This window comes from Daphnia carinata, chromosome 6, assembly GCF_022539665.2.
Source record: "Daphnia carinata strain CSIRO-1 chromosome 6, CSIRO_AGI_Dcar_HiC_V3, whole genome shotgun sequence".
In the NCBI taxonomy this organism is placed as follows: domain Eukaryota; kingdom Metazoa; phylum Arthropoda; class Branchiopoda; order Diplostraca; family Daphniidae; genus Daphnia; species Daphnia carinata.
In genome coordinates, this window is record NC_081336.1 from 1,986,848 (window position 1) to 2,014,527 (window position 27,680).

The following is a 27,680-nucleotide window of genomic DNA, read 5'->3' on the forward strand; positions in this document are numbered from 1 at the left end:
GGCGTTCGTTTCTTTTTTTTTTTTTTTTTTGTTTTCCTATAGAAAAATTCTAAAACAATCACCCGCCCGTCTGATGCGTGTTTGCCATTTTTATGCTGTTTCTCTCTTTTCCCGCATATTAGCCGTAGTAGGAGAGAGTTCGTAGTAAAAAAATCCTCGTGTTTTCACGCTGTGCGCGCTGATTTTCACGATGGAACAAAACTATTGACATCGCTAAAGTGCGTCCGCTTTTGTCGACATGCCCTCGTTTTTTTTTTTTATATTAAAAGTCCCTGATCGTCGTGTTGCGCAGAAAAAAAAAGTGCCAAGACAACTGAACTGAAACGAGTTTTTTTCTGTCGAATACGCACTAGCAGATGTTTTTTGTTTTTTTAAAACCGTAATCACAATAATCAGAAAGAAACATGATCGAGAGAGTAGGTGAGCTGAGATGCAGGTCGACTTTTTCCTTCTCCTTTTCATTGGCCACCGGACAAGAAAACGCGCACAGCTGTGGCTGATTATTATTTTGTTTGTTTTTTTTTCAACAGTAAAAAAATGCCAATTCAGAACGCAATAATAACGGTGGATGAAATCTTCTTATTTTTTTTCAAAACCGGACCGTCATTTTTTTTTTCGAAATAACGAGACTGGTTTCCAAATTGATGAACGCATTGAAAGATGGCGTCAAATTTCTTGTCCAATTCAATTTTGTGCATTTAAAAAAAAAAAAGGAAATTTTCTAACGCGTTTTGTGACGTAAATTTTGAACAATATTCAAATTTGTTACAAATTGGACAGGTGTCGTTCAGCTGACACGCCTGAAACTAGGTCTGTTTGCAGCCAATTTATGTAAAGTACCCTTTTGACCGAGTTCAAAATAATTTTCTTATGTCAATCCCGCAAATCGTTTTTTTTTTTTTCAAAAAAAAATTCATTTCGATTGTGCACACATAAAAGAAAAAAGGCATTTCCTAACCCTTTTCCTTCGGTTGCTCCATAGCCTCAAGGTGAAACGAATACCTTGTCGACTTCTTTTTTCGTGATTATATAGTAGTTCTCTCTCCCCCCTCTTCTCTCACAGCTCCTCCCGTATCACGAGAGAGAGGAGAATCCTTTTTTTTTTTTTTTTTTTTTCTTTCTTCACCGAATGTTAACAAGGAAAGTCTCGACCTCTATTTTCTTCGCTGGCAGAGCCATCAGATGCGTCTGCGTGTGTGGGTTACTCGCGTTCGTTGGCACACATTTTCTCCCTTATTTACTTCTTCTTTTTTTTTCTGTTTTGTTTCATTCTTTTTTACCTCTTTCTTTCTTCCCAACCGGTGCGTCGTGCCAACGGTCTTCTTTGAAAAGCAACAGTCGGCGCTCCCGCCATTTTCTCCCACTGTTTGTGTATGTACGCAATAAAAAAGTCTAAAGCTTTTTTAATGTCCGCGTGTAACGGAATGAGCCGAAGCAACCGCAATTGCTTGTAACTTTTTTTTTTTGGGGGGGGGGGGGGGAGATTTTGATTGGCCTGCCGACCTCAATGTTTTGTCCGGCTATTTTTAGCGCCTTAACAAGAATCACTTTTTTTTTTTTTTTTTTTTTGTCAGCTTGTTCTTTTAGCAAAGGCCAATTCAGGTGCGCATCGAAAGTCGGTGGAATTTCCGATCGCGTAGGGTCCCGCTTTTTGCGTCACGCATAAATTTTTGTGTTTTTTTTTTTGAAATTCTGACGCAATCTCGTGATTATTCCGCCAGCGATATGTTGACCGATATATCATTTGGAAAAACTCTTACGTTGGGGCCAGCATCACGTGAAACATTTTCTTTTCACTGATGAAGAGATTCGCGTCTTGTCGTACGTTTTTATTTTTGGGGGGGTGGAGTCGTTGCTGTCACGCTCTGTTTTCATCATCCCCCGCATTTCGTTCATTCCGCCGATTCATCTCGAAACGATAACAGTCATAACAAGAAACACTTTCGTGAATGTAGAGCGTTCCGTTTCTTTTGTTTTTGTTTTTTCATCGGCTGATTATCGTGTTTAAACAATCTTCTTTTTTTTTTGTTTTTTATTTCTCGACGATGTGCTGGACGCACGTGTGGACTAAAAAAAAAAAAAAAAGATGTTGAACAATTCTAATTTAAAGCGCTGAGAAGGTTGTCATCGTAGACCTCATTTTGTTGTGCGCTCGTCTTTTCCTACCCTTAACATGCACGATTGACTGTCATCACATGTCATTGACATTTTCAAAAGTTGGGGGGGGGGGTTATAAAAATGACAGTTTCATTTCGTATTGGGTAATGAAGAGTTCAACATCGTGATACGCCTTCCCCTTTTTATTTTTATTAAAGACCTCAATTCTTATTTCTCGGGGCTTTTTCTTTAATAAAAATGAGAAGTTCGTCCCCTCCATATAATCAACGTAGTAACAGTCTCTAAATTTATTTTAAATGATTACGGACGAACGCATTTAAATAAACAAGAACACGTTACAAGAGAGAGAACGAAAAAAAAATGAAAAGGAGAACTTTCGGTACTTTTGCCCGAATGTTATACATCCTCAGCTGTTGGTCCTATCCCCTAGCAGGTAAATGCCGGTCGTTGTCCCAGTTACCCACAATACTTTTTTTTTTTCTCTCCAAAAAGCTCTTTATTTTGTGTGTATGTACAGCCAGGTTATAATAGTAAAGCTTCTTCGTATTTATTTTTCACTACGAGTACACATAGTCGCTTTGTTGTTGTACATGCTCCGCCTACCTGAGAGTTCGTGCACCATATCCCCTGCAAAGACTCTTCGCATTACGGGAGTGCTGACATTTTTCAAAGACAATGACATTTTTTTTTAAATTTTTTTATTTTGTGACACAATAAAAATTGTGTTTTTTTTTTTTTTTACTATTATTTTAAGGTACTCGCAATCGGCAGGTGTATCGATAATTCTCATTCCAATTACGAAGGGAAAAGAACTCCTTTCTATCTTTTCTTCTTCATTGAAACGACAATGGAGAAGCAAAAAAAAAAAAAAAAAATGAAACCATTTCTCTGGGCCAGAAATAATGTCTGTACACAAGGAAAAAAAAACAAACAAAACAAATCAGCGCCGTTATTTTGTAACGTTGTGGGTGTTTGTCTCGGCCTGTTTTTTTTTTTCTTCTGCACTTGGTTCACGCAACAGTGGTCACGTCATTAGCGGTTCTTTTTTTGTTTGGGATGATCATTCCCTATATACGCACACATACAGCAAAAGAGAAGAAACAAGTCTCTCTCTCTCTCTCTCGAAAAAAAAAAAGTAGCACAATAACCGGCCGTCACCTTGTGGCCGTTTGGGCCTCTTTTTTTTTTTTCTTTTTTTTTTGCCCGCCAATTTTTCCCGCTTTGGAAAACTTCACGTTTGGCTTTTTTCTCTGCTGTTCACGTTTCTCGCCTGTTGGAGCGCGAGAGCTCAATCCTTTTTTTTTTTTTTTTTTTATCGAATCAATTTTGGCAGCCGGGCCAAAAGAAAAACCGTAAAAGGGGCGGATCGTCCTTTCACCTTTTTCTTCGTCTTCCGGGATGAGAACGAGAGTTTCGTCATCGTCCAAAAAGAACTTTCAGTACTACGTGATGGGCAGGGAAAAAAAAAACAAAAAAAAAACAAGTTAAAGAGTCAGAACCCAGCAATAACGGTTTTTCCCTTTAAAAAAAAAATGTGATAATCTAACATAAAAAAAAAAAATGTATTCTGGATTAACTTGATGTGTTTTTCTTTTACAGATCCCCGTTTTTTTTTTTTCCTTTCTTAGTGGATGGCTGTTTGTCCAGTTGTCGTTGCGGGCAGCCCTTCTGGACTCTTCTCCAACAGTCTATGCACAAAATGTAGGACAATAACCGCAGTTGGCCCCGAATCAACGAAAGTATTTCATGTCGCCTTCGTTCGTTCGCCGTAACAGTTCCTTATTCTATTGCAGCCCCCCCCCCCTCCTCCGTTGGCCGTCAGCATTTTCGTTTCAGTTCGTTTATTTTAACGCGCGAAAGAGAGCAAATACGTCATCATTATCTTTTCTTAAGAAAAAAAAATAATTCAATTTTAAATAATTAAGATTTGCGTGCGTGGGCTGATATACAACGTCTAATGTATCCTTTTTTTAAAAAAACAAAACAAAACAAAAAACAGGCCCGTCGTCTACGTGTCTCGTACGGTCGATGCATTTGGAAGCGGGCGATTTGAACGCCAGTCTCGGCCGTTAACCTTTGGGACAAGGAAATCAAAAGGGAAACAAGCGAGTACGCGCACAGGTAAAAAAGAAATACTTGCACTGTCGTTGTATCGATGGCAAAACAGAATAAGAATAGATCGCCCTCTTATCTCGAAGGAAAAAAGAAAGAAGATTCTCTTTCCTTTATGGTTTTGTTTTGTTTTGGCTAAAGAAAATAAAAAGGGAGGTTTGAGGTCGTGGGCCGTTTTCGGCCGTCCCCACAAGGATACGACGATGATGGCCAGTCCCCCCCCTTTTCATTTTCCTGAATATTTCTTTCTTTTTTTTTTTTTCATATGGACGGCCGTGACCTTTTGAACTGGAAAGTTCGGCCAAATAGCAGATACTTTTAGATTTTCATTAGAAAAAAATTGGGTGTTATGGGACTCATTTTCTGTCACTTCTATTTTTAAAATTTGTTTTTTTTTTATTAAGAATTTGACATATTTTTAGATGTCGTTTTTTATTTCTAGTTTGGCTTCTCTAGGAAACACACGGTTGGTGCAGCCCCTTCACCAAGAAAGAAGAAGGTAGCCCATCTGTGTTTATGATGGGGGACCGACCTTGGTTGACCCGACAGACCCCCAAGAAGAAAGAAAAAAAAAAAGAAGGAAAAGGGAAGTGGATTTTTGTGAAAAAAGGGAGAACTATATTGGAGTTCATTGGCCTGATTGAAGGTAACACACCTACGTACACCGACTACCACCCAAACTCGACAGGTATGCACCCAAGAAATCTTTTTTTTTTCTTTTTTTTTCTCTTTAATTTCTATAGAACTTTATGTAAATGTATTTCACCGGGAAAAAAAAAAAACACGCACAGTTTTTTTTTTTTTCGTTGTTGCGATACGTTTACCTTGTGCCGGGTCTGTCAGTAGAATCGAACCTTATTGGCCGGCCCATTTTTAGGGACTTGGCTATGCGGAAAAGTAGAAACAAAATGGGGGATGATAATAAAGATTCCGTCGGAAGTGCTCCACTTCCGTCCACCAACTTTCTCCTTACACGATGCGTAGATGGCCCCATCGGGTTTTTCTCCACTACGTGTGTTCCACGAACAAAAAAAAAAAAAATGGAGTCTCTTACGTCTTTGCTTCCCACCACCACACCTGTGGGTCTATATGCCGTAACAACTCGCTCGGTCAATGAACTCCCCAGGTATCTGGTTTTTTTTTTTTTTTTTTTTTAAATTCTTTTTAAAAGGGGGGGGGGAATTATGACAGACGTATTCGATAGATTAACGTTTAAAGAAAAATGATTTTCATAGAAATCTATATCGGTATTTTCAGTTGGGTGGGCGGGGGGATATCGCGTTACAGGTGTCATCGCTCCCTGGCCGATCGTATCATTTTCTTCCCTTCCGACCTCTTCGCGAGAGAGTCGTGACTTGCACTGACTATCAATTCGTCCTGCCCGTGTATATGTTTAAAATAAAAAGGACATGCACTACCGTTAATATGCGGGAAAAAAAAAGTCCCACTCGATCATTTTTTTTTTTTTTTTTGGCCAACTGAAAATCGTTTTAGATTTTTCTAGGGGACACAAAAGTAAAGAGAGAGTCGCTCCATTGCGGAATTGTAACGGTTTTTACTTCGTGAACACACACACACGTTACACTCGGCACGGATTCGAACGACAAAAAAAACAAACATCATTTTTGTGTGTGTGTGTGTGTCTTGTAGCTGAAAAGGAAGCCGGTTTGTGTGTGTAGTCCTCGGGTCGGTGGTTGGGTCCCACCTCCTATCCTTTTTACTCCGCCCTTCTGGCCCGTTGCTACAAGCCCCAAACGGAATTCTCTTTTTTTCTGGGTAAGGCTGTGCGGATAGAAGCGAGTGGCCGTCACTAGTTCCACCACCACCAATCGAGACGCACACGAGTTTTTGAACGTCTTCCTTGTTTTCTTGTTTTGTTTGTTGTTGTTTCCAAAGGAAAAAAAAAAAAAAAACATTCATCAAAAGTCATTGACTCCGAACACACACACAAACATTTATTGTTTTGTGTTTGGCTTGACGCGCAGTGATTTTTTCTTGTTCATTGACAGAAGACTCTCGCAATTTATTTCCGTGTTGTTGTCAGTGTGTCTTTTCCGCACGGATTCCGCATTTTTTGGATTTCCCCCTTTTTTTTTTTGTTGTTCCAGTGGACGAGATCGAACCTGGAATTGTTGCCCATTTAAAAAGTGAATTCTTCGAGACGAGAACAGCAGTCGCCAAAAAGTGCCTCCCGCAGCAGCTCATCGTTTCCATGACGAAAGTCGTTCATCTCAGGTAAGAAAACCATTTCCATTTTAATAAAATCGGGCGAAGATCAATTAGGCGAAATTAGAATTAGTGAGGCCGCAACACGATATATGAGTCAAATAACTTTCTCTCGACTTTTCATCATGTTTATTCATTTTTATTATACCGTACCCCCGGTGGAGAGATTTGAAAACGTCATTTTCTCCACTTTCTTTCTCGCGTTAAATCCAAGTGAAAATTGGTTTACACCTGGGCCCGCAAAAAAAAAAAAAAGAATTGCCAATGCTGATGGGCAAAAAAAAAAATGTGTTATTTCATTCCCCATTTTAGGGCGTCACAAAAAAAAAAAAACGAGGAAGTTCACTAGCCAAAAAGGTGTGCGCTGGGCGAAAGGTGAACGACCAACCTTGGGCTTTTCTTCGTCTCATCCGATGTCATGAACGCAGCACATTGGCCTCTACCTTTCCCATCTTCTTTCCCTTCATTTTTTTTTTTTTTTTTGCGTCTTTTCGGCCGTTTAGCTGACAAGGGGGGGGGGGGGGCTGGATAGAGAAGAGTCATCTTCCAAGGTCACTTGCATCCGCCGATGGATCGGTTCTCTTCCCCCCTCACAAAATTCTGACGGATCTTTTAAAACTCCCCTCTTTTTTCTTTTATTCTTTACCTTTCGGATGAACTTTCAAAAGCGGATAAGTCAATTGCACCTCAGGTGTGGTTGAGGTCACGGTCCTTCCGCGTTCCGCGTTTTCACCTTTTTTACGTGTGTCTCTCTCTCTCTCTTTCAAATATCCTGTTATATGTCGGAACCCGTTCACAACTCCCCATTTTTTTTCCGCGTTTTCTTTGATCATTGATGGCGGAAAGAAAACAGTTGCGGTTTGAACTCTTGCCTGCGTGTTGTGACAGTCGCAATCATTTCGTCATAAGAAAAAAAGGAGAATTTTCAATTTCCTACCCCGAGGCAGGTTGAAATGATCCCGTTAGGCATATTAGATTCCGTTTGCATTCAGCGTTTTTTTTTTATGCATAAATGTAGGGGGCGGGGAGGGACGTCTTTCCCGTTATGAATTTAATTGTAATAAAAATTCTCCCCTATCTTTTTGTCGAAAAAGGAAAAGTGGCGGCGCTTGTTTAAGAGGGGGAGAAAGAAAAAGCAACGGGATCTTTTTTTTTTTTTTTTTTAAAGGGGCATATCATCTTGTGAATGACCAAAAGAAAAGATTAACGACCAGCTGCTCCTCGACCCTTTTGATTTTCTTCCGCATCGTCTGCTGCGTCTTTTTTTTTCTTTCTAAAATGATTAAACAGATGGCCTGATATACTTTCTCCTCACTTTAAGTCAATTTTTACCTGAAAATTTCCTATTCATTAAATGAATGATTAAAAAAAAAAGAGAAAAGGTCTTAACCTTCAATCGGTTGCCATGGTTACCGATGCGCGAACCACGCACACACACACGACCTGTGTGTCTGTTGCACGAAACCTAACGGAATCTTTCCCTTTTTTTTTTTTGGTCTTGTTTTTCTTGTCGGCTGGAACAAGAAGAAGCGGATGGAACGGACCATCTAACGGTTCTTTAGACGCATTTGCTCGGTCGTTCTTTTCATAGCCCCCACCTGGTGGTGGGGGGTGTTTTACAAGAAGGAAGGAGGGAGGGGGGGGGGGATGACAGGTGAAGGTTCTTTCATTTTTCAGAGTCTCCCTCCTCTTCTGTTTTTTTTTTTTCTTTTTTCTTCTTCTCTACTCACAAGAATGACAAGTAATATTCCCGGTTCCATCACCGGATGAGTCTACCCACCAATTGCCCCGCTGGCTATTCTAACGGGATCCTTACCGTTCCCTTTCCTTTTCCATCCGTCTCATTTGTGTGACTCTTGTATACGTCAAAAGTCAGTGGCAGTTGGCCATCGATTGAAAAAAAAAAAAAAAAATGATTTTGAAAAATGAAAAGACATCCGGATTTCCTTCCGCATCATTTGCAATATGTAGAACAACGTCCGTGATCGTACGTAAAAATAAAAGCTAAGTGAAAAGAGAGAAAACTACAGTGTGCACGAGCGCTCATTTTGCGGGGCTGCGGCTTGAAGAAGAAAAATGTTATTTTCTGTCCCGAGTTCATTGACCGAGAGTCTCCCTTTCGGCCCCTGTGCGGTGTGTGTGTAGTGGTACAGGTAATCAGAAGGAAGAACCGGTTCCTCCTTCCCACTCGCTTGTGTAGTTTCATTCTCTTTTTTTTTTTTTTTTTTTTTAGGACGACTCGATAGTCTCCCCTTTTTTTTTTTTCTCGGGGTTTAACAATCTTCTCGAGATTCCAGGTGTGTACAGGTGGTGAAGCGTAAATACAACATAATAGCCCGGCTTCGTTTATCCCGAGGCAGTGGCCGTAGTGACACACTCCCTTAGGCTTTTTTTTTTCTCGATACTTTGAAAAAATTATTTTTAATTCACGTGCAACCGATTTTTTTTTTTTTAAGCTATTTTCGTTTAGTTATCGGAGAGTTTAACGATGCGTTTTCATTAATTGCGCGGTGGATTAAAAAAAAAAAAACAGGCGTGTGCAGGGAATTTAGAAAGAAAGCGACCGCGGGAGTGTTTTGTTTTTCTCTGGGAAATGGTTCATCCTTAATTTTAAAATAAATAAATCAATTCGGAACGCAAAGTGTGCTAGAATTTAGTGTTTCAAAATAAGGTGCGGTCATTGACACAGACAATGAAATTGAATATTGCGATCGAGCTCGAGCGAAAAATGTAAAAACAAAAAGTGTTAAGACAATATGGACATTTGATCAGTTCATTACGAGGAAAGCGATGCAAAACCATTGGACGAAAAAAAAAAAAAGGGCCGTCTCATAATAGGATAGCGGATGTCGAGTCCCGTTACACCTGAACTCGCCATTGGGTTGCGTGAAGAAAAAAAAAAAAAAGAACCTTCTTCTTTTCTTAGATATTCGTTTTCCTTTTTTTATATCTCATCCGGTCCCCGGCCGGACTCTGAGCTGACAAGGAAGCCGGGGGGATGTCCTTGGACTCTTTTGCCTTGACGTAGACTCGACTGCTTGCTGGACTGTATAGATTCAACACTTCCCGTCTCCCTTCTTCTATTGTTTATTATTTTCAGGAAATCCATTCAACTTGATCGCGTCCAGTTATTTATAACTGGAAATCAAGCACAAAAGAAAAGATGTTTCCTGTCCCTTTTGTCTTTTCTTTCATTTGCCTCGTGTTATTACATTTTCGTGCGTAATTGCGCACGGCGCGTGCGCAATTGCGCGGTCGCTGCGTATCTCTAACGGTTTGAAATTTCGGATCGCTTTTTTTTTTATATTTATTTATTTATTCGTTTGCCATGCGATTCCGGTTTCAATGGGTACACAATTCTGAATGATGGATTGCGTATAGAAGGTAGTTTGAAAGTGCTGAATTGTTTTCAATGCGCAATGGCGTGACTAATTTCAAAAGCAGGTGTTAGAGCGCGTGCAAGATTGTAGCGAGAAGGAGGAGCCAACGCTCTTTTGGCTCCACCTACTTTACCTTTCGCCCTACATGCCCGGAACTCGTTCACGGTTTTGTTTTTTAGGCGAATCTCCCGGCACCTTCACGTGTCCTAAAAAAAAAAAAAAAATAAAATAAAATAACAAGAAAACACGTTCACGAATTTCTTCCATTTTTATTTTAATATTTTTTGTAATTGGGAATTTTCTTCTAAACGTCCTTTTTTCTTTTTTCTTTTTTCATGCAGGAATTATAACCAGACCTACAACAACTGACTGACTGACTGTACCCACAATTTTATCACGACATTGACGCAATTTTTTTATTGTCTTCCTCCAAAAAAAAAACAAACAAACAAACTTCGACTTTTGACGCAAAGGTAAAAATGAAAAACGTCGATTATTTAGGAATTGTTAAATGAAAAAAAAAAACAAAAAAAAAACGAATCGAAAATGTGACGGAAGCGTTCCATTTTCTAAGCGAGATGGCGTTTCTTTGATTGTATGTGCTGTCGAGTGTAGGGGGGCGTTGACTTTTGATTTGGCCCGTCTAGAGTTGCACGGCAATTCAAGGCCGCTGCTCCCGCCAGTCACATTTTTTAATTCCTTTATTTAGTTTATATCGAACGTTCTCCTCATTCGAATGTCCCACTCATAGTCTCTCTTTTTGCATTATGAACAGAACTTGCGTGCTGAGCTGACGGTGTCGCGTGATCATGAACAGTTCTTAAACATGTCCAATCAAGTAAGTCTAAAAAAATTTAAAACTTCGTCAAAACTCGAAACTAAACTAAAAACATTTGAAGGGAAAGAGAATGGAAGAAGGCGCTTGGGATTTAGCCGAATTGGCCGAGGAGGATTTTGAGCAGCTGGCCGTGTACATCGTGCCGGACGCGGACGTGAAACCAGCGAGCACCAGCAACGCCCCCGTCAACAGAGCCGAGACGTCTCTGCCCAGGAATTTGGCTCTGAAGCCGAGCCAGGCCTTGTCCGACGTCCTGGGCGTCTGGAGCAGCGACTACATTCCCCGCGGCACCCGATTCGGCCCATTGGTCGGCGACATTTACGCCAAGGATCACGTGCCCAAACACGCCAACCGCAAATACTTTTGGAGGGTCAGTCCGATTCATTAAATTAGATCAATTGACAATCAATTCCAAAATTGGATGTATTTAGGTCTACAACAACAGCGAAGTTTTTTACTACATCGATGGCTACGACACGGCCAAAGCCAACTGGATGCGATACGTCAATCCGGCCTATTCCAGCGAGTCGCAGAACCTCATCGCCTGCCAGTACAAGATGAACATTTATTTTTACACCACAAAGCCCATCCTGCCCAATCAGGAGCTCCTCGTCTGGTACTGCAAGGAATTTGCCGAGAGGCTCAACTACCCCGTCACTGGCGACTTGATGCTCCAGCGGATCCGCCAGCAAGTGCAGCAGAACGACGAAGACGGATCGGACACGGAACAATCGGCCCCCGAGATCAAGAAACCCAACGTCGACGATGAATCGATGAGTCCGGCGGAAGGTGCCGAAGATGTCAAAGTCAAACAACAACCTCATAAGAAACTGCCGGCCGATACGACGGGGCTGGCCAAAGAGACGGACCAGCCCAGCAGCAAAGAGGCGGCTCTTGCCGTTGACACGACACGTCGCGATCACGGTGAAAATGCGCATCAAAACCACCAACTGACGCCCACGACGGAAGGCTCGGTCCGCTCGGACGAGGGCTACCACAGCAACGGATACCACGACGACGCCCTGACGCCGCCCGAAGATTCCAGCGATTCCGACAACGACAATTACGTCCTCGATTTCAGCCGGAAACCTTCATCCTCTTCCACCTCTTCGCCAGCGGCTGGTCCGGCTGCCGGTCAGCCCAGTTCGACCAGTCGATTAAGTCCGTTGGCGGAGGAGCCCGTACCTCAACAGGGTTCCCCTCAATCGGACAGCCGTGGCAGTCGCAGCACCAACGAGTACCGCAAAGTCAAAATCAAGATGCCTAAAGCCTACCATTACCGGCACAGCAGCATCAGCGAGGAGCGCGAACAAGTCCCGTCGCGCTCTTCCGCCCACCATCGACTCGTCGCTGCGACGCAATCGCCTCCGCAACTACAACAACAACATTCGCCTCCGGTGACCCAGTCGGTGGTCAAAACTGCCCCGCTAGTGGCCCAACTCTCGCCCGTCGCACCGTTGCCGCTCAGCCCTCGCTTCCGGCGCAGTCATCCGCCTACGCTTCATCCGCAATCTTATTCGCCGGAACCGATGGATTACGAAGAACATCATCATCATCGCCATCGCGATCATGCCGATCATCGTATCAATTACGATCGCTCGCGTTCGCCTTCCGGCCGGGAAGCTGTCCCCCCTCCTCCGGCTGTCAACTCTTTGCTGAGCAACGGAAGCATTTTGGAGAGCATTCTGTTGAGGCGCCAAGGGAACACCAACGCCACGGCGGCGGTCGTAGCGGCCGCGGCCGCCGTGGCCAAGAAGGAAAGCGGGGCGGAGCTGCTGCGGCAGGAATACTACGACGAAGTGTACCATCGCGAGCGATTTAAGGAGGCCGTCCAAGTCATTGTGGCCAACGAGTCTCATCCCAAACCGGATTCGTCGGCCGGATCTTTGCCTGCCGCTCCAGCGACGTTGCCACCTCCTCCGCCTTCTTCGTCGGCTCATCATCGATCGTCGCCTTCATCTTCCCACCTGCTCCTAGCGCCGTCGACGACAGTGCCCGTGGCCATTTCCACGGTCGTTTACCCGCCGTACAAGAAACTGCATCGCTACAACATTCCCAGCGGAGCGGACGTGCGCGATCTCCTCAGCAGCAAGGATCCCAACCATCTCAGCCCGGATTCCAGCTGTTCGACGACAGCCGTCAATAAATCCATTCGCAACGAGTCGAACAGCTCGCCATCTAGCGGTGGACAACAGCAACATCATCATCATCATCATCTCCACCACCTCAGCGGACATCATCCGTCTCACGGATCACATCCGTTCAATAGCCGCAGCCCGCAACCGTCGCAGTCTCATCAGTTCCACAGCAGCAGCAGCAATGGATCCAACAGCCGATCGGCTCCATCACCTCATCACCATCCGAATGAGTCCGGAAATGGCGGAAGCTCCGGCGGCAGTTTGCTGTACAACGTGAACAACGTTGCGCAAATGTTCTCGTCGGCCCATTTCAACATGTACGCTTACGGTGGAGCTGGATCCAATGCATCTCCGTCCGGTGGGGGCGGTAGTAGTCACAACGTCGGTGGTGCTCATCCGCTGGCGTCTTCGTCGTCCTCTTCATCCGGTGCTCACATTCATCCTCACATTCCGATGCCGCACAGTCCAGCGGCGTCTGCCGCGTCTTCGTCCGGAGGCAACGGCGGAGATCGATGCGGTCATCGCGATCCATCCGAATCATCCGTCCGATCGGCCGCCTCCTCTCTCAGTCCCAATTACAGCCAAGCCTTGCACTGCCACACGTCGCCCGGCAGCGGCTCGTTGTCGCCCATCGGCTCGGGCAGTCCGTCTCCGGGCAGCCAGGGCCGCGGCTACCGCTCTCTGCCTTACCCGCTGAAGAAGAAGGACGGGAAAATGCACTACGAGTGCAACATTTGCTACAAGACGTTCGGCCAGCTCTCGAACCTCAAGGTTCACCTGCGGACGCACTCTGGCGAGCGGCCGTTCAAGTGCAACGTTTGCACCAAGAGTTTCACGCAGCTGGCCCACCTGCAGAAGCACCACCTGGTGCACACGGGCGAGAAGCCGCACCAGTGCGACATTTGCAAGAAACGCTTCAGCAGCACGTCCAATCTCAAGACGCATTTGCGACTGCACTCTGGGCAGAAACCCTACGCTTGCGACCTCTGCCCGGCCAAATTCACCCAGTTTGTCCACCTCAAGTTGCACAAGAGGCTCCACACCAACGAGCGGCCCTACACGTGCGGCGGATGCCAGAAGAAGTACATCAGCGCCAGCGGACTGCGCACCCACTGGAAGACGACCAACTGCAAGCCCAGCAGCCTCGAAGAGGAGATGGCCCTAGAGCGATCGCCTACCGATTCGGCCGGCTACGACTGCAACGGCTCCGACGTCGAAGGTAGTCATTTTTTTTTTTTTTTTTTTTCCTTTTAATTATTCAATTGGATAGTTTTAATTCAATTTGTTTTGTTTTCTTTAATAAAGAAGGAATGGAAGACAAGGACGAGGAAATGAGCCTGGACGGAATGAGCTGTGATAGCGACTCGCTGGCCATTCAACAGCATCACCGACAAGGCCAGCACGAACACCACCACGAAATGGGTGTCAATTCGACGTCGGGCCGACGTTCTCAGTCGCCCGACGAAGGAAATATGCACGGAAACGGGAGACAACAATCGGGAAACTACGATGCCGATTCGTCTCGTCCTAGCGTCATCGAGACGGCCAACAAAGCGCCCCAAGTCATCGAATGCACGTAGGAAATACGAAAAAGAAACTCGACTCGACTCGACTATAAAACTGTGCGACGCGTTTTTCTTTTTCGTGACTTGACGAAGCAGACGACTTGAAAGTGGGTTCAGCGTCCTTGCAGACGACATTAGACGAACGCAACTCTTTGAGTGTATGTCTAGCTCTCTAAATTATTTATTTATTTTTCTTTTTTGGGGGGAGGGAGAGAGACGTGTGACGAGACGTAACGAAAACTCAGACGGATCAATACCATCTTCATTAACGTACCGAACCCACCGTTAGAACAAAAACAAAACAACTCCTCTTCTGTTTGACTCTGATGACATTTACAACAGCTAAGAGAAACTCTCATCTAATGTTTTTTTTCTCTCTTAAATATCTCTCTTTTCTCTCTTTAAATTATATATAGTATATACCTCCACATTGTTTGGTATTTTTTTATTTATGTAACTACATGACAATCATGTTGACAATGGCGTTTTGAACGCCAGGAGGACACAAAGTTTTATTTTTCATTTATTTAGTAAGACTGTGAAACGTCGTTGACAAATATGGGGACATGACTATCGACACACAATTTTTATACATTTTTTAATTATTATTATTAAGTTATATATATTTGCACAACAAGTTTTGTTGTTGTTTTTTTGTGGGTTTCCATTTCCTCCCCCCATCTCCCAGCAAGTTATTTATATTTTTTTCCCCCAATTTGTTGATTTTTTATACCCTCACCCCGCGTTGCTGTGTTATTTGTTGTACATTTTTCATTATGTTTTTCTTTTTTTATATATATAAGAATGATGATGAAACTCTTGTTGGAATCTCTCACGAAAAAAAAGAAGAAAAAAAAAGTTTAAATGAAAAGGCACTTGATCTCAGGAAAATTGCAACAATAATTTTGGGCAACGAGGAAAAAAACAAAAAAATATGTGTGACTCGACTTGTGATGCTTGAAGTGTATGGATTGGACAAAATGCTTGTAATAATGGCGATGCTGGTTTTGCGTGCCACGACGCATTCCACATTTTACCTTGTCGACTGATGGACTAGAAAAGACGATAGATATTGTTTTTTTAAATGATCTGCTCCCCTCCTTTCAGAGTGCCTTCTTTCTCTTGTATCATTTATATACATAGATATATACATATTATATGCAAATCATCCCATATTTCTAGCTCTACCCCTCATTTTTTTTAAAATTTTGAAACCTGGATGTGATGCTGTCATATTTATATGCCTTTAGTTGTATTTCTCTCAACATTCGTTGGTCTTCCCCATATCATTGGTGTCTATTGTTTTTACTGGATTGATTCAACGTCTTCAACTCTTTTGATGCAAAATGGCAATAATAGTTGACAATGAAATGTCAAAAAGTAGTGAACGAAAGAGGAAGGATTTGTTGTGCTGCCTGTGCCTCGATGTTGACGTTGTAGGTACAACACATTTCGAGATTTACAAATTCATTTCCACTTTTACACCCTCCCTCTCCAACATTTTGGAAGTCGAAAGTAATCCTTGTCAATTTCTCAAAAGTATATTCCCCTCCCCTTAACTTATTTTCCCGGCTACACTTAGCAATTAAAATAAAAACAAAACAAAAAATTGCATTTCTCAAAGACGTTTGCATCGAAAAGAAAGAAAATACACTCAAATATGTGTTCGAAAAATGAATTATTTAGTTGACATTTTTCTTCGAGTTCCAAAAGAGTTTTTACGCACACTATGCAACGTTGTATATTTGTGTCTAGGCGCTCGCAGAAAACGAACATAGTCTGGTCAAATTTTACCCTTAAAATTACACTACAATTGTATTTACACTAAAACACGCAAATGAAGGTGATTTAAACTTCCAAAAGTTGGTCTTGAACAATGTGATGGAAGAAATTACTGTGCTTCTTTCCTGGAAGAGAAACTGGGGCAACTACTAGTTGAAATTCAAACAGGTAACACCATTCAATATAGAACTCTTTGGCAGCTGCATTAAGAATTTAAATGTCTAACAATTGTATCATTACTACTCGTAGACTGCATTAGATTTAAATGTGTTAGAGTCTGCTATTATGGAGCATGTGGTCATTTCAAATGTTTTGGTCAGTAATTTGCAGGTCAATTGAATGTCAAAGGTAACCAAAAATGATTTCTGATTTCCACAGGTAGGTACAGAACATGACAGGCTAATCGTAAAGTGAAATTTTCCCCATAAAAGGCAGTGGCGGAATCAATGCTAACTATCAAGTACATGAATTGGCAACAGGTTCAGAGTAATCTAACTTCGCAAAGGTACTAAAGAAACTAAACAGTATGGGCGCATATTGTTTCACGTTATTCTTGATGAAGGGGTTGTCATGACGTTTAACGAGGTAGATAAATGTATGGCATTATTATGTTACTCCAGGTACATAATAATAACAATAGTTTGAAATGTTTAACGGCGTACAACATTTGGTAGGAGAAAGTGACAAATTATTTTTTTGATTCTGAATATTTTGAACTTTTTTTTTTTCACCATGTGACCTGAGGAGCGTTTGTGGAAGTAGAATGCAGTTGAGCAATGCTAGAGGGGCAGATAAGATACGTTAAACGACGTACCTTCGAAGATATGTTTCATTACGTAAGAAAAGTTTCCAGATTTTATAATTGGCGGGACCGTTTGCTGCTCTTCGTTATGTTATAGGTAGTCGGTAGGAAAAAAACTGTTGGCTCGTAATGAGCTGCAGGTGGATCCGGCGATCTGCTTGTGCTGCGCTAAAATTTCGTCTGCTTTTCAGACAGGTGCGCTTTCTTCCTTTCCGGCTTCGTATTAGTCCGACTCCGACGTTCCAATTTACTGGGGCATTCAGAAATGAGGTGATCCTCAGCTTTACACTTCATTTAAACGAATCGTTAAAGTAAATTCCTAAAAAAGATCAAATTCAAACGTTACCTGGTGACATCTTTTGGGCTGAGGTCCCATTGTGCATTTAGAAGCGATGTGACTTCCGACTACTCCGCAGTTGTAGCATCTGAGATACGTCAAAAGATTTAAAACTCACGAAGTGTAAGGTGCGTTGCATTGTAGCCTACCTGATCCGTTTAGATTTTATCGACTTTTTTGGGTGCCTTTGCGAACCGCGACATTCGGATCCACCAGGCCCAGTCACAATCGTTGCCTCTTCTCCTTTGACTGCGTCTTTGGTTTCGAACTCGACCTCTTCCCCCTCAGCCAGGTTACGAAACCCGCTCATCCGGATCACGCTCTAAACAAAACGAACAAGCAAAAAGATTGACAATAAGATTTTGGGCAGGAGATTGTAGAAAGAAATCCATTGAAAAGTAGGCGGTTTATTTTTAGAAATAACTCGCAAAAGTGTCTGAAACAAACACCAGAAGTTTTCGAGAAAAAAAAATTCAACCAGATCGACTCGAGAGAGTCTATTCTAATCTTCTTGCTTTCTTTTTTTTTTTTTTTTTTACTGGGGAAATAGAAATAGCCGAGGCAAAAAAAAAAAAGGGCAAGAAGTAGAAGAGAAGAAGGGAACGAAATTCAGTAGGGTATAACGGAGAAGACGGACGAGCGTAGATTCCCCTAGTCGGTACACTGTTCCAATAGAAATAGACGAAGGCTGTACATGTGTCTAGTACATTCCTTGGTGATTGAAAAAAACAGGCCGCTTATAAATACGTAGATCCCTTCCAACCCCACCCTCGTCACATGTCATGACACTCAGTGCTCAAAGACGATTGCATTCCTCGATATCTCATTGTTTATTCAAAAAATTCCGGCAACAATTTTTTTGTTATCCCCCTCTTACATCCAACATATGTAACGAGCAACCATCGATCTTGCTTGTAAATGGAAAACAACAAAAATACGAATCAATAACGATATGTCACAGTCCCTGTAAATCAATGTGAGAATACTCATTTTCATTCTTTTGCGCGCGCCCACATTCTCACTATGTATCAGATTGTGCTTGTTATTGCTAGGCTGGATGAAATGGTAAGACGATGTACGTATAAGAGTGGGTCCGGTTACGCTGCCCGTTTCCCCCCCCCCCCCCCCCTTTTTTTTTTTTAGAAATAATATTCGCTCTCAAAATAGAGCCCATTCAACTATTTTCTGCTGTTCTTTTTTCTGATTATCGGCTTCTTCATTTATAGACGTGCCTTTGAAGCAAGCAAGCGATGTTGATCCTTTTTCGAAGAATCCCTGCCAAAGAATTTAAAATTTTTGTTTCTCTCTCTTAGGGGTGTATAGAGAGACGTGGAAGATATTCAATGGGGATATCATCTGGACCTTTGCGTCTAACGCAGCCTGTCTCCTTTTTTTTCCCCCAAGCCGTGACTGAGATTTTTGACAGCATTCCAGTCACAAAAGCACGCGCGCTATACAACCGGATGCGGAAACGAGCCTTCCATAAGACAGAGGCGACTCGTTAACGTTCCATTGGAAAGGCTTTTAGGTGAGGGTAAAAAAACTCACAAATTATAATTTTTCTTTTTTGCTACATTTACGGACCAGTTACAATGTAAAGTTATCAAACAGATGGGGAAAAGCCTTTTAAATGTTTACCTGATGAACGAAGATGTCGGGGCTTCCGTCGTCCGGCGTAACGAATCCCCATCCTTTAGACACGTTAAACCATTTGCATCTGCCTTTGCGTCGTGTGGACGATGTTGCTGAAGATCCACAGCAGCTGTTCTCGGCCGATCGTTCCCGCTCTGTAACGAAACACGAGGTAAAAATTACGATTTCATTCACCAAACACTCACGCCACTAGAAATCCCATTTCAAACGTTAGTTCGTGAAAAATACGTAGGAGCAGGCAAATTACCTCCTTTAGATTCCATCAGAGTAAAAACCAAAACGAAATGTTAAAATGGATAAATTTTTTCTAGCAGCTCCGACCCGAGACCTTCCAGTAAATATTTATCTTTAAAAGAATCAATATCCGTCGATCGAAATCGATTTGTTTTTAGCTGCGCATGGTGAGAATCACTGGCGATTGAATGGTGTGGCACAGCGGCGCTTGATGATGTTGATATCGTTCGCGTCGAAACTAACGACAGCCCGCGTTGTGCCTATCATCCCCGTTGATTGTTACACTTATTGATGTAGCCTTAGCAGACGAACGCGCCGTCTGTTGAAACAAATCACGATTTGGCTGCACGAAAGAAAATCCTTTTTTTTTTGTGCTCGTCGATGTAACTCGGAGAGAAGCGAACCCCTACCATATCCCAAGAGTTGCAGCCGACTGAGCTCTGCCCTAGCGGGCCGCCGCAAAATAGTCGTGTAAAGAATGCTACTCTTGTAGCAGAAAAAAAAAAAAGGGGGCAAACTGTTTTATTACACACACCCACATAACTCACCCAGGCAGTAGAGGGGATGGTTTTTAAGAGAGGAAAATGTGAAGAAACCCAAGCTGCAGGATCGACGTTGCCATGTGCCTATTTTTTTTTCCCCAACTCTCCATTCCTCGTTTGAAAATAGACATCAAATCAGGAAATAAATACCGCGAAGGTATTGAATAAAAGTAGGCTAAAAATACGAAGGCAGAAATGTATTGTGCGCATTTTTTTCTTTTGTAAATTGAAGAAAGAGTTTTACGCTTTCGAAAGGATTCGCTTTTCTATTCAAACCGAACAATTGGTCGGGCTATTTCAACTTTTTTTTTATTTTTAATTTAAATTAAAGAAGAAAAAATTTCAATGCAAATCGTTCCCTGCGGGTAATAATGCCGATTCAATTTCACGTTTTTTTTCTTTTAAAAAACCATTTCTTTTTTCTCCTGTAAGAGACAAAGGACTAAACATTTCCATTTGTCCTGACAAATTCGACTCGCATGTCAAAAGAAAAAAAAAAAAATTAAGATACACAACGAAATGGGAAAACCCGCTTTTGTTTCCATCTCATTCTGCTTGTTGCCTGAATCGATACAGAAATTGATGTGCGCATAAGTGACGGTGGGTTTTTTTTTTCTTATAAAAGAAGCCGAAACTCAGACTTGAGCTGCGCACTCCATTTATACTCGTTTGTGATCTAGTTATGCTAACGAGCATCTTCAATCCTTGTCCCTGATAAGTTGACAGTTTTCGTTACACAATTGTTAGTTTTTGTTTAATTTATTTCTGAAGTAATTCACTTTAAAAAGAAAAAAAAAAGAAAAGTAAATTGGTACGGACGCTAATGTCTCCCTGACAATTATGGAAATGCGATGCAGAACACACTTACCTGATGAAATCGTCGAGGACATGTTGTTCCTTGGCCGAAAGACGACGGATAACTGGACTGGACAAGAGGTGAATATTTGGTCGACTGACTCCTTTTATTTGTCATCCCAAGCGAAAGAATTTGCTTACTGGGTTCGATTATGGACCTGTCGTAACAGTTTTGCTAGTAAGTGCGCGTTGCGTCATCATTGTTACACAAATGGGAAAACGTCTGTAGATATATATATATTTTTTTTTATTGAAATACGGAGAATAATCGAACAAGAAAACGAGAACTATGCGTTGGTTTGGCGGAGTGGAGGCGGTTTGTTGAGTAAATGGGGTGGGCTGGTCGATCCGGCGCAAGGAAGTTTTCTTTTGCTGCCGCTGTGGGTGTGTGACTCATTTCCGGTCTGTGCTTGAAACCTCCGCTCGGCTCCTGGTGTATAAGTGTGTGTGTGTGTATGGGCTTAAACCACAACAGAGTTATAATAGCCTACGGGGGAATTCGTCAGCTTCTTTTCTTTTGGGTTCTAGCTCTCGGATTCATCCGGTCGGCACTCTTCTCATCAGTCTGCAGCCATCCGAGTAATAATGTGTGCATCCTTCGTTAAAAATTCGAAATAAATAATTAAAATCTATGGATGTGAACGTATGGTGAGGTATTTTTCAACGAGGTCATGGACATCAAAAGGGAGAAAGAATTTATTTAATGCTTGCCTAGTCATCTCTTCAGTTTACTATCTATTATTCTGTTTTAAAAACCAGTTTGAAATGTTTTTGTTTATGAACCTCTTTCGCTTTTTTGTTTGTTTTAGATCAACGCCATCTGCCAGTCAGCATAACAACTTTATGCAAGATTCGCCTAGCGGGAAAACAACAATGACGATGTTTATGCTTATGCTAATTCATGTGTCGATGGGTTTGGGATTTCCAAATCGAGTCACATGTGTCCTAGGCTCTGATGGAAAAGGATGTATTAACGCCTGCGACACGGCTGCCCATGCCGCCATGCAAACTCACTTTTTTGGGAGTGTGCATACCTGGCTGAGATGGGTGGCGACAAGACACACGTGAATAAAACGATGATCGTGTGATTTCTTTGGCTTCTTCGTGGAAAATGCAACAGCACCAAAGCTTAGGTAGGTATTTAAAAAGATGCTGGGGTTTCTTAATAAATTCAAAGACGTTTCTTTGTGGCCGTGACGGGCGTTGTTCAAGACGACGCCCTGTGATTTTCTCTTAGCTCTCTCTTGCTCTATCTGTATGCACATCCACTTCATCCACATGTTTTCATGTTTCGTTTAGTTTCCCTAACCATGTGCATCTGAAAAGCACTCTGTGTTACTCATTCGCACCTTGAACTCTTTCAGGGAGTCAGTTGGTGTTCGAGTGTTTCTCCTATTGCTCTTGTGCATCTGCCCATGAAAGGAAATGTTAACAGCAAAGCACACCGTAGCAGGAAATATAGGATTCCTGTTGCCACCAGGTTTTCTGTAGTTTCACTTGTAACATTGCCTTCGAAAACAAAAAACAAAAACCAAATCATGTTTGAAACATGAATTCTTCTCCACCACCTTATGGTCCCTAATTTAATACGGCCATTCCTCACGTGTGATGACGTCCACCTTGTAACGATTTTGTATCTAGTAGAATCTATTTTCCTTTTCTGGTATCGTTAGATCATCCCATAATTATTCGAAATTCTTTCCCAAAATGCGTTAATGTAAAGGCATCGTGCTTCATTACTCACGATAGGTTTTCTTCCATTATCACACGTAAAGTGGACGAAGTCGGCTGCCTGCTTATACATGCAGGTAGCCGAGTCGACTCTTTTGAAGCTCTTCAGAACTTATTCCCAACTTGTTTTTCTTTTCTTTCGGTATGCACACATTTATACGCCATTGGGTGTGTAGTACGATGCAGACGAAAAACACGTCTTGTCTATATAAAGGAGTGGAAATTCGTGACCGGTCGGAATGAGGTGATCTCCTTTCGTTCTCTGCACGTGAAAATCACGATAGCTGAAAAAAAGAAAAAGTACGACAAGATTTCTGTGCTCGTTATATTATGTAGTTATCCATCCACTCAGCAAGAAAGGTATGATGTATACACGAAGCGTTTGGTCGTCTGCTATCGATCTGGGATTAATGGGAGATCCGACTGTGTTTGATATCGCATGACGTACGAGAAATTCATTGAGAAAATACCTTTTGATAGGAGAAAGGTGATTCATTTGTCGTACAACTTTGTGTGCTTTCGTAATACAACAAGACAAATATAGTACACGTCGAGCTACAAGATAAAGAAGTACGAGGAACAAGAATTATATCAAAGAGTCAAGAAGGCAAAAAGTAATAGACGTGTGCTCAGCAGAGCGGACCGAACGCCGGCAGAAGTAGCGTAGAAGTAGATGGATGGCAGGTTTTGGTGTCCAGTTCTATGTTGTTGTAGCTAACATTTTCTTTTTTTCTTTTTTTTTTTTTAACTCTTATCTTAAAGCTTTTCTTTTTTCTTTCTCTATCTCTCCAGGGGGGAGGTGAGCAAACAACAAGGACCAGAAGCATCGCATTTCCCGGTGACGTGCAAAAAGACAGATGGAAACACACATACAACAATAGTAAGCATGTTTTTTTTTTTTTTGTTTCTTTCTCTTAAATAAGCTATTTTGTTTATTTTGTTATTGTCGACAAGAAAAGACATTGATGGACAGTCCAGTTGAACTCGAAAATTAGTCTTTATTTTGACCATTTTGCACAATTTTCTCATTTCGTCTCACTGTTCCGCCCCCCCCCCCCTCTCCCGCTATTTATTATTTTTTTTTTTTGTTTATCTTCAACGATGAAATTTATTAGAGAGCAAAAGACTTTTCATCCAGTCAGACTCTATCCAGCTGGTGATAGCGGAGGCGGTAGCCACTGTGACGTTATTGTGACTCTTTATGCGTAGACCCTTTTCCTTCTTCCTTTTTTTTTTTTTTTTTTTTTTTTTAAAGAGAGAGGGGTGGGCTCTTTGGCTTTAAGGGCTGAGCTGGGGCTGTGTGTGTGTGTGTGTGTGTGCTATGCATTACCAGCCAAATATTGACTTGTCTTGCCTAGGCTGCCGCTTCCGCACACTCTGATGAACGCGTCAGACGACGTTTATAATACAGCCGAGGACGACAGCAGGCAGGAATCCTTTATAGCTTTAGCCCGTGTGCTGCTGCTGCTGCAAAGAGATCTCTCCTTTTTGCTCTTTGGGTTTTTGCGCGACAGTTTTACAAATAACCCCTCCCGTACAACATTGCATTTGTTGGCCATCCAATTTTCAGGGCGGTTTCGTTTATTGTGCTCGCATTACGTTACGTCGTTTTCTTTAAGTCCCTTCTCCTCGATTTATCACTTGAAATTGCCTCCTATCCCTCGCTTTAATTTTGGACGTTTGACTCGAACTGCGTCTATACCCAATTTTGGCTTTTCATTTTTTGATTTTTTTTTTTTTTTTTTTTTTTGCTGATGATGTTTTTCTTTTGAGCTGTCGTCGGGCTGTTTTTGTTGGCTCGGCCGTCCCATTGAACCTTGCAGAAAATCTTGGCCGCGCTCCTACAAAAGGGAATGTTTATCGATACACGCACGGCAGACGCACGTCAGTCTTTCCCGATTTGGTTCTCGTTCGTACGACTCCTACACACAACGAGCGGGAGGATAGCAATTTTATTTTTTATTTTATGATTATTAGCTTTTGTTGGCTCTTATTGTCGGTTAGTTTGGTGGGGGGGGGGGGACGAAAGAAGAGAAGACAAACGTAGATGGATTGGCGGGACCTCCCTCCGTTTTTCTTGTTCCATTCGGTGAACGTGATCGTATCGTAATTTTTTTTTTTTTTTTTTTTTTCAACGGGAAATTTTAAAAAGATTTTTTTTGGGGGGGGGGAATGAAATTTTTAAAAATGAGGCCTCGCTCTCTCTCCGTGTGCGTTCAGATTTGGACATCACAAAACCGAAAACATTTTTCGTTAACAAAATCCAATTGGGAGACACACACACGCACACACACACACACAAAAAAAAGGAACTCGTTTTCATCTTGTCTGTGGATTTGATTTCATAAATTACAAATATGACTCACGGACAACGATACGTGATTAACATAACCAGTCCCTTTTTTTTTTCATGCTTATTTTCATTCAAATTTCTTTGGTTCGCTGTAAAAATCGTGCCTCATTTTCCAAGGCAATTTTTATTCAGCCTGATTATTAAACCAAACTCTTTAATTTGTTCGTTTTAAACAATCCCTGTTCCAATTTGATTAATTATAACCTAAGCTAAATGACAGTTAACGGTAACAAGGATTTATAAGGAGCATGTTGATTTGAATATCGGTCAGTTAGCAGAAAAAGGTTTGAATGAAAACCGTTTTCACCTTTAAAAACATCCATGTTCTATTACGTAATGAACTCGCCGTCCCATCCGTTCTCACCTGGCCAAGTTACTTGCAATGTCGATCAAGATGGAAACCCAAACAAAAACGGGGGTCTCTACAAAACGTTTCGAATCCTTTTTTTGTTTTTCTTCCTATATCGTCCATAAATTGAAGAAAACAAAAGAAAAACGAGTGATAGAAAACGAGATGTATGGGTCTAGAGTGTGTGTGTGGGGTGTTTTCCGGTGGCGAAATCCCGCCTTGCTGCTCTGACGCCCCTCCCATCACCACCACCTCGTCTTGGACATGGCTCTCACTCTGTGTGTTTAGGTCTCTCTCTCTTGTGTTACTCTCACAGTTCTGCATACCTCCCAACATTCACGCACGCAGCAGCACTGTATATGTACGGTGTGTCTCTTTCTCTCTTCCGATTTTCTTTTTTACGCCCTGCCCCCCCCCCCCTCTCCCTTCATCCCATCGCCGCCATCTCTGTTTCCAGCATCCCCAGCTTTCGCTGCTCCTGCGCCCTTGTTCTCCATTTTGCCTCAGTTTCACTCGGCGGAGGAAGGAAGGAAGGATCTGCTTTTTGGTTCGGTCGTCGGTAGCGGCGCTTTCGTCGTTTCTTTTTTTTTCTTTTTTAATACTTTCCTTATTTCTTTCTCCTCCCCATCCAACCAAATATCCCACACACACACACACACACATTGCGTTTGTGCCGTTTGTCTCTGTTGTATGTGCGGTGTTGCGCTGTGCATACGGCGGGTCAGAAACACGCCGTTACGAAAAAGAACAAAACTCTTTTATTTTTATTATTTTTTTTTTTTTTGGAGAACGAAAACACACAAATTGAGTGTCCCATCATCGACAGTTGAGTGCCGTTAGTCGAAGGTCCAATTGTTTTTCATTGGCCTACCGGACGAGGAGTTTTGGTTTTTAATTTGAAGTGGGCAAGACAACAGAGTGTGGAAGACGACAGCTTTAAACAATAACAGTGACCGTGAGTGTAATTGTTTTTCTTTTCTTTTTTTTTTTTTTTTTTTTGTGGAGTTCTTTCTCTCTCTGTCATCTTGTGTCGAGTGAATTTGTTTGAGCGTTTTCATGACGATGATCGAGGTAGTTGGGGGAAAACGGGAGACACACAGTCGCCCAGATGAGTCCGTCCCTCGCGATTTTGATTGCAATCATTCGATAATTGATTATTAGACAAACATGCCCTTTCTAATGTGGACATTCTTTCAAATCTTTGCTCAACAATTTTTGGCCGTGTTTCAACAGCGACTCTTATAATACAGACAAAAATGCGTGACGCATTTCCCCGATTTGATTAACTAATCTATTCCAATGAATCGCCAATCAATTTTCTTATTTGTCAACTAAAAATCATATAATTGTGCAAAATTAAATATTTTTTTTTTATTTCTTTAAATTTCTCGTACAGGTTTTTGGGATTTGGAAGGCATCGCAGAGAGGCTGCGTGTGTGTGTGTCTGTGTGTGGATCGGTGCTTTCTCCCTACTACCCCCAGTGTGTGTGTGTGTGTCCCGGACCCTGCCGCCGCCTCCGAAAACTCCGCCAAAAGGGAGGGGGAGGAGGAGGAGAGGAAGAGAATGCGATCAATACGTCGTAGGCAAGACTGAGGAGAGAGAGAGAGAGAGAAGTTGTAGTGTAGTAGTTTCTGCTGCCGTGCTCATAAGGTCCCCCCCCCCTTTTCTCCCTACCAACAGCAGCAGCCTCTCTCTCTCTCTCTTTTTTTTTTTTTTTTTTTTTTTTTTTTTTTTTTTTTTTACTCGCCCCTTTTTGCTGGAAACTGCTGGACCACTCCCCAAACTCACGCAGCATACATTGCTACCGAAAAGGCTTGACTGCATTGAGGAATATTATTGTAAATATTCCGAGAGCGAGGAATAAGAAAGGAAAAATACAAACCAAAAACGGACAGATGGAAACAAAAAAAAAGGTGACTGGGTGAACTGGAATTTGTGCGATCGTTCCTTAATTATTATTATTTTTTTGTTGTTGTTGGACGGAAAAAGAAAGGGAGGGAAATATCGGCCGTGTGTGTGTGTGTGTGTGGGGGCTGCTGCTGCTGGATTAAAAGCGGGGATGGGCGAAGCTGCATATTGTAAACGGCCGTCTGCATGGAGAGGCCAGCAAGAGAAGACAAGAGACGAACCGTGTGTATGAAGGAGGCCGCCGGAAAAAGAAGAAACGTATCAGGACCTTTCTCTCAGCACCAGCAACCACCACTCCGCACCCGGCGCACCGTCACGTTCTTCCCGTGTGGGCGTCTCCGCTCTCTCGGCCGTCGCTGAAATTTTGTGTCTAAAACCGCGCAGCGGCAAGAAAAAAAAAAAAAATAATAATAACAAGCACAAATCTTTTTTTTTTTTTGGTTACATCGCTTAGTGTTTGTGCGTGCCAAAAAAAAAAGAAAACCCCGACGAAGAGCACAGGTTCCATCCATAGCGGACTGAAAAAAACAAAAAAAAAAAAAAAAAAAAACGAAAATTGTTCAGTTTGCAGCTTTGTGCCGTGTGTTTTGCTTGTCTTTTTGCTCCGGTGTTTGTCAGTGCGAAAGGAAAACGGACGAAGAAGAAAAAAAAAAAAAAAAAGAACTGTGCGAGTCACGTGATGTGGAACCCCAGTCGACGGATCAATGACCAGCCATGAGCAAGGAGGAGCGGCAGAACTACTCCTTCCACTGTGTC

At 42.3% G+C, this 27,680-nt stretch overlaps 2 protein-coding genes and 1 long non-coding RNA gene across 5 annotated transcripts; 2 read left to right on the forward strand and 1 right to left on the reverse strand.

Moving 5' to 3' along the window:
* The first annotated feature begins 4,722 nt into the window (after positions 1-4,722).
* On the forward strand, positions 4,723-16,055 carry LOC130690235 (PR domain zinc finger protein 1-like). Of its 2 annotated transcripts, XM_057513236.2 has the most exons (7): positions 4,723-4,918; positions 6,339-6,465; positions 10,178-10,309; positions 10,612-10,674; positions 10,736-11,044; positions 11,106-14,031; positions 14,118-16,055. In XM_057513236.2, exons 4-7 carry the CDS (start codon positions 10,663-10,665, stop codon positions 14,390-14,392), a joined length of 3,522 nt encoding a protein of 1,173 aa, XP_057369219.1. In that variant the 5' UTR covers positions 4,723-4,918; positions 6,339-6,465; positions 10,178-10,309; positions 10,612-10,662; the 3' UTR covers positions 14,393-16,055. The 2 variants fall into 2 exon arrangements, with proteins under 2 accessions (XP_057369219.1, XP_057369220.1); XM_057513237.2 differs by lacking the exons at positions 4,723-4,918; positions 10,178-10,309 and having other exon boundaries at positions 6,074-6,465.
* Positions 16,056-16,089: 34 nt separating this feature from the next.
* On the reverse strand, positions 16,090-20,727 carry LOC130690244 (protein lin-28 homolog). 2 transcript variants are annotated; one of them, XM_057513250.2, is made up of 5 exons: positions 20,596-20,727; positions 18,937-19,085; positions 17,448-17,620; positions 17,308-17,386; positions 16,090-17,249 (listed from the first exon to the last, which is right to left on the reverse strand). In XM_057513250.2, exons 1-5 carry the CDS (start codon positions 20,615-20,617, stop codon positions 17,130-17,132), a joined length of 543 nt encoding a protein of 180 aa, XP_057369233.1. In that variant the 5' UTR covers positions 20,618-20,727; the 3' UTR covers positions 16,090-17,129. The 2 variants fall into 2 exon arrangements, with proteins under 2 accessions (XP_057369233.1, XP_057369234.1); XM_057513251.2 differs by lacking the exon at positions 20,596-20,727 and adding an exon at positions 19,199-19,925.
* Positions 20,728-21,081: 354 nt separating this feature from the next.
* On the forward strand, positions 21,082-26,632 carry LOC130690250 (uncharacterized). Its single transcript, XR_009000916.2, has 3 exons — positions 21,082-21,715; positions 23,106-23,193; positions 26,412-26,632. It is a non-coding gene; the product is annotated as an uncharacterized LOC130690250 (long non-coding RNA).
* The last annotated feature ends 1,048 nt before the right edge of the window (positions 26,633-27,680 follow it).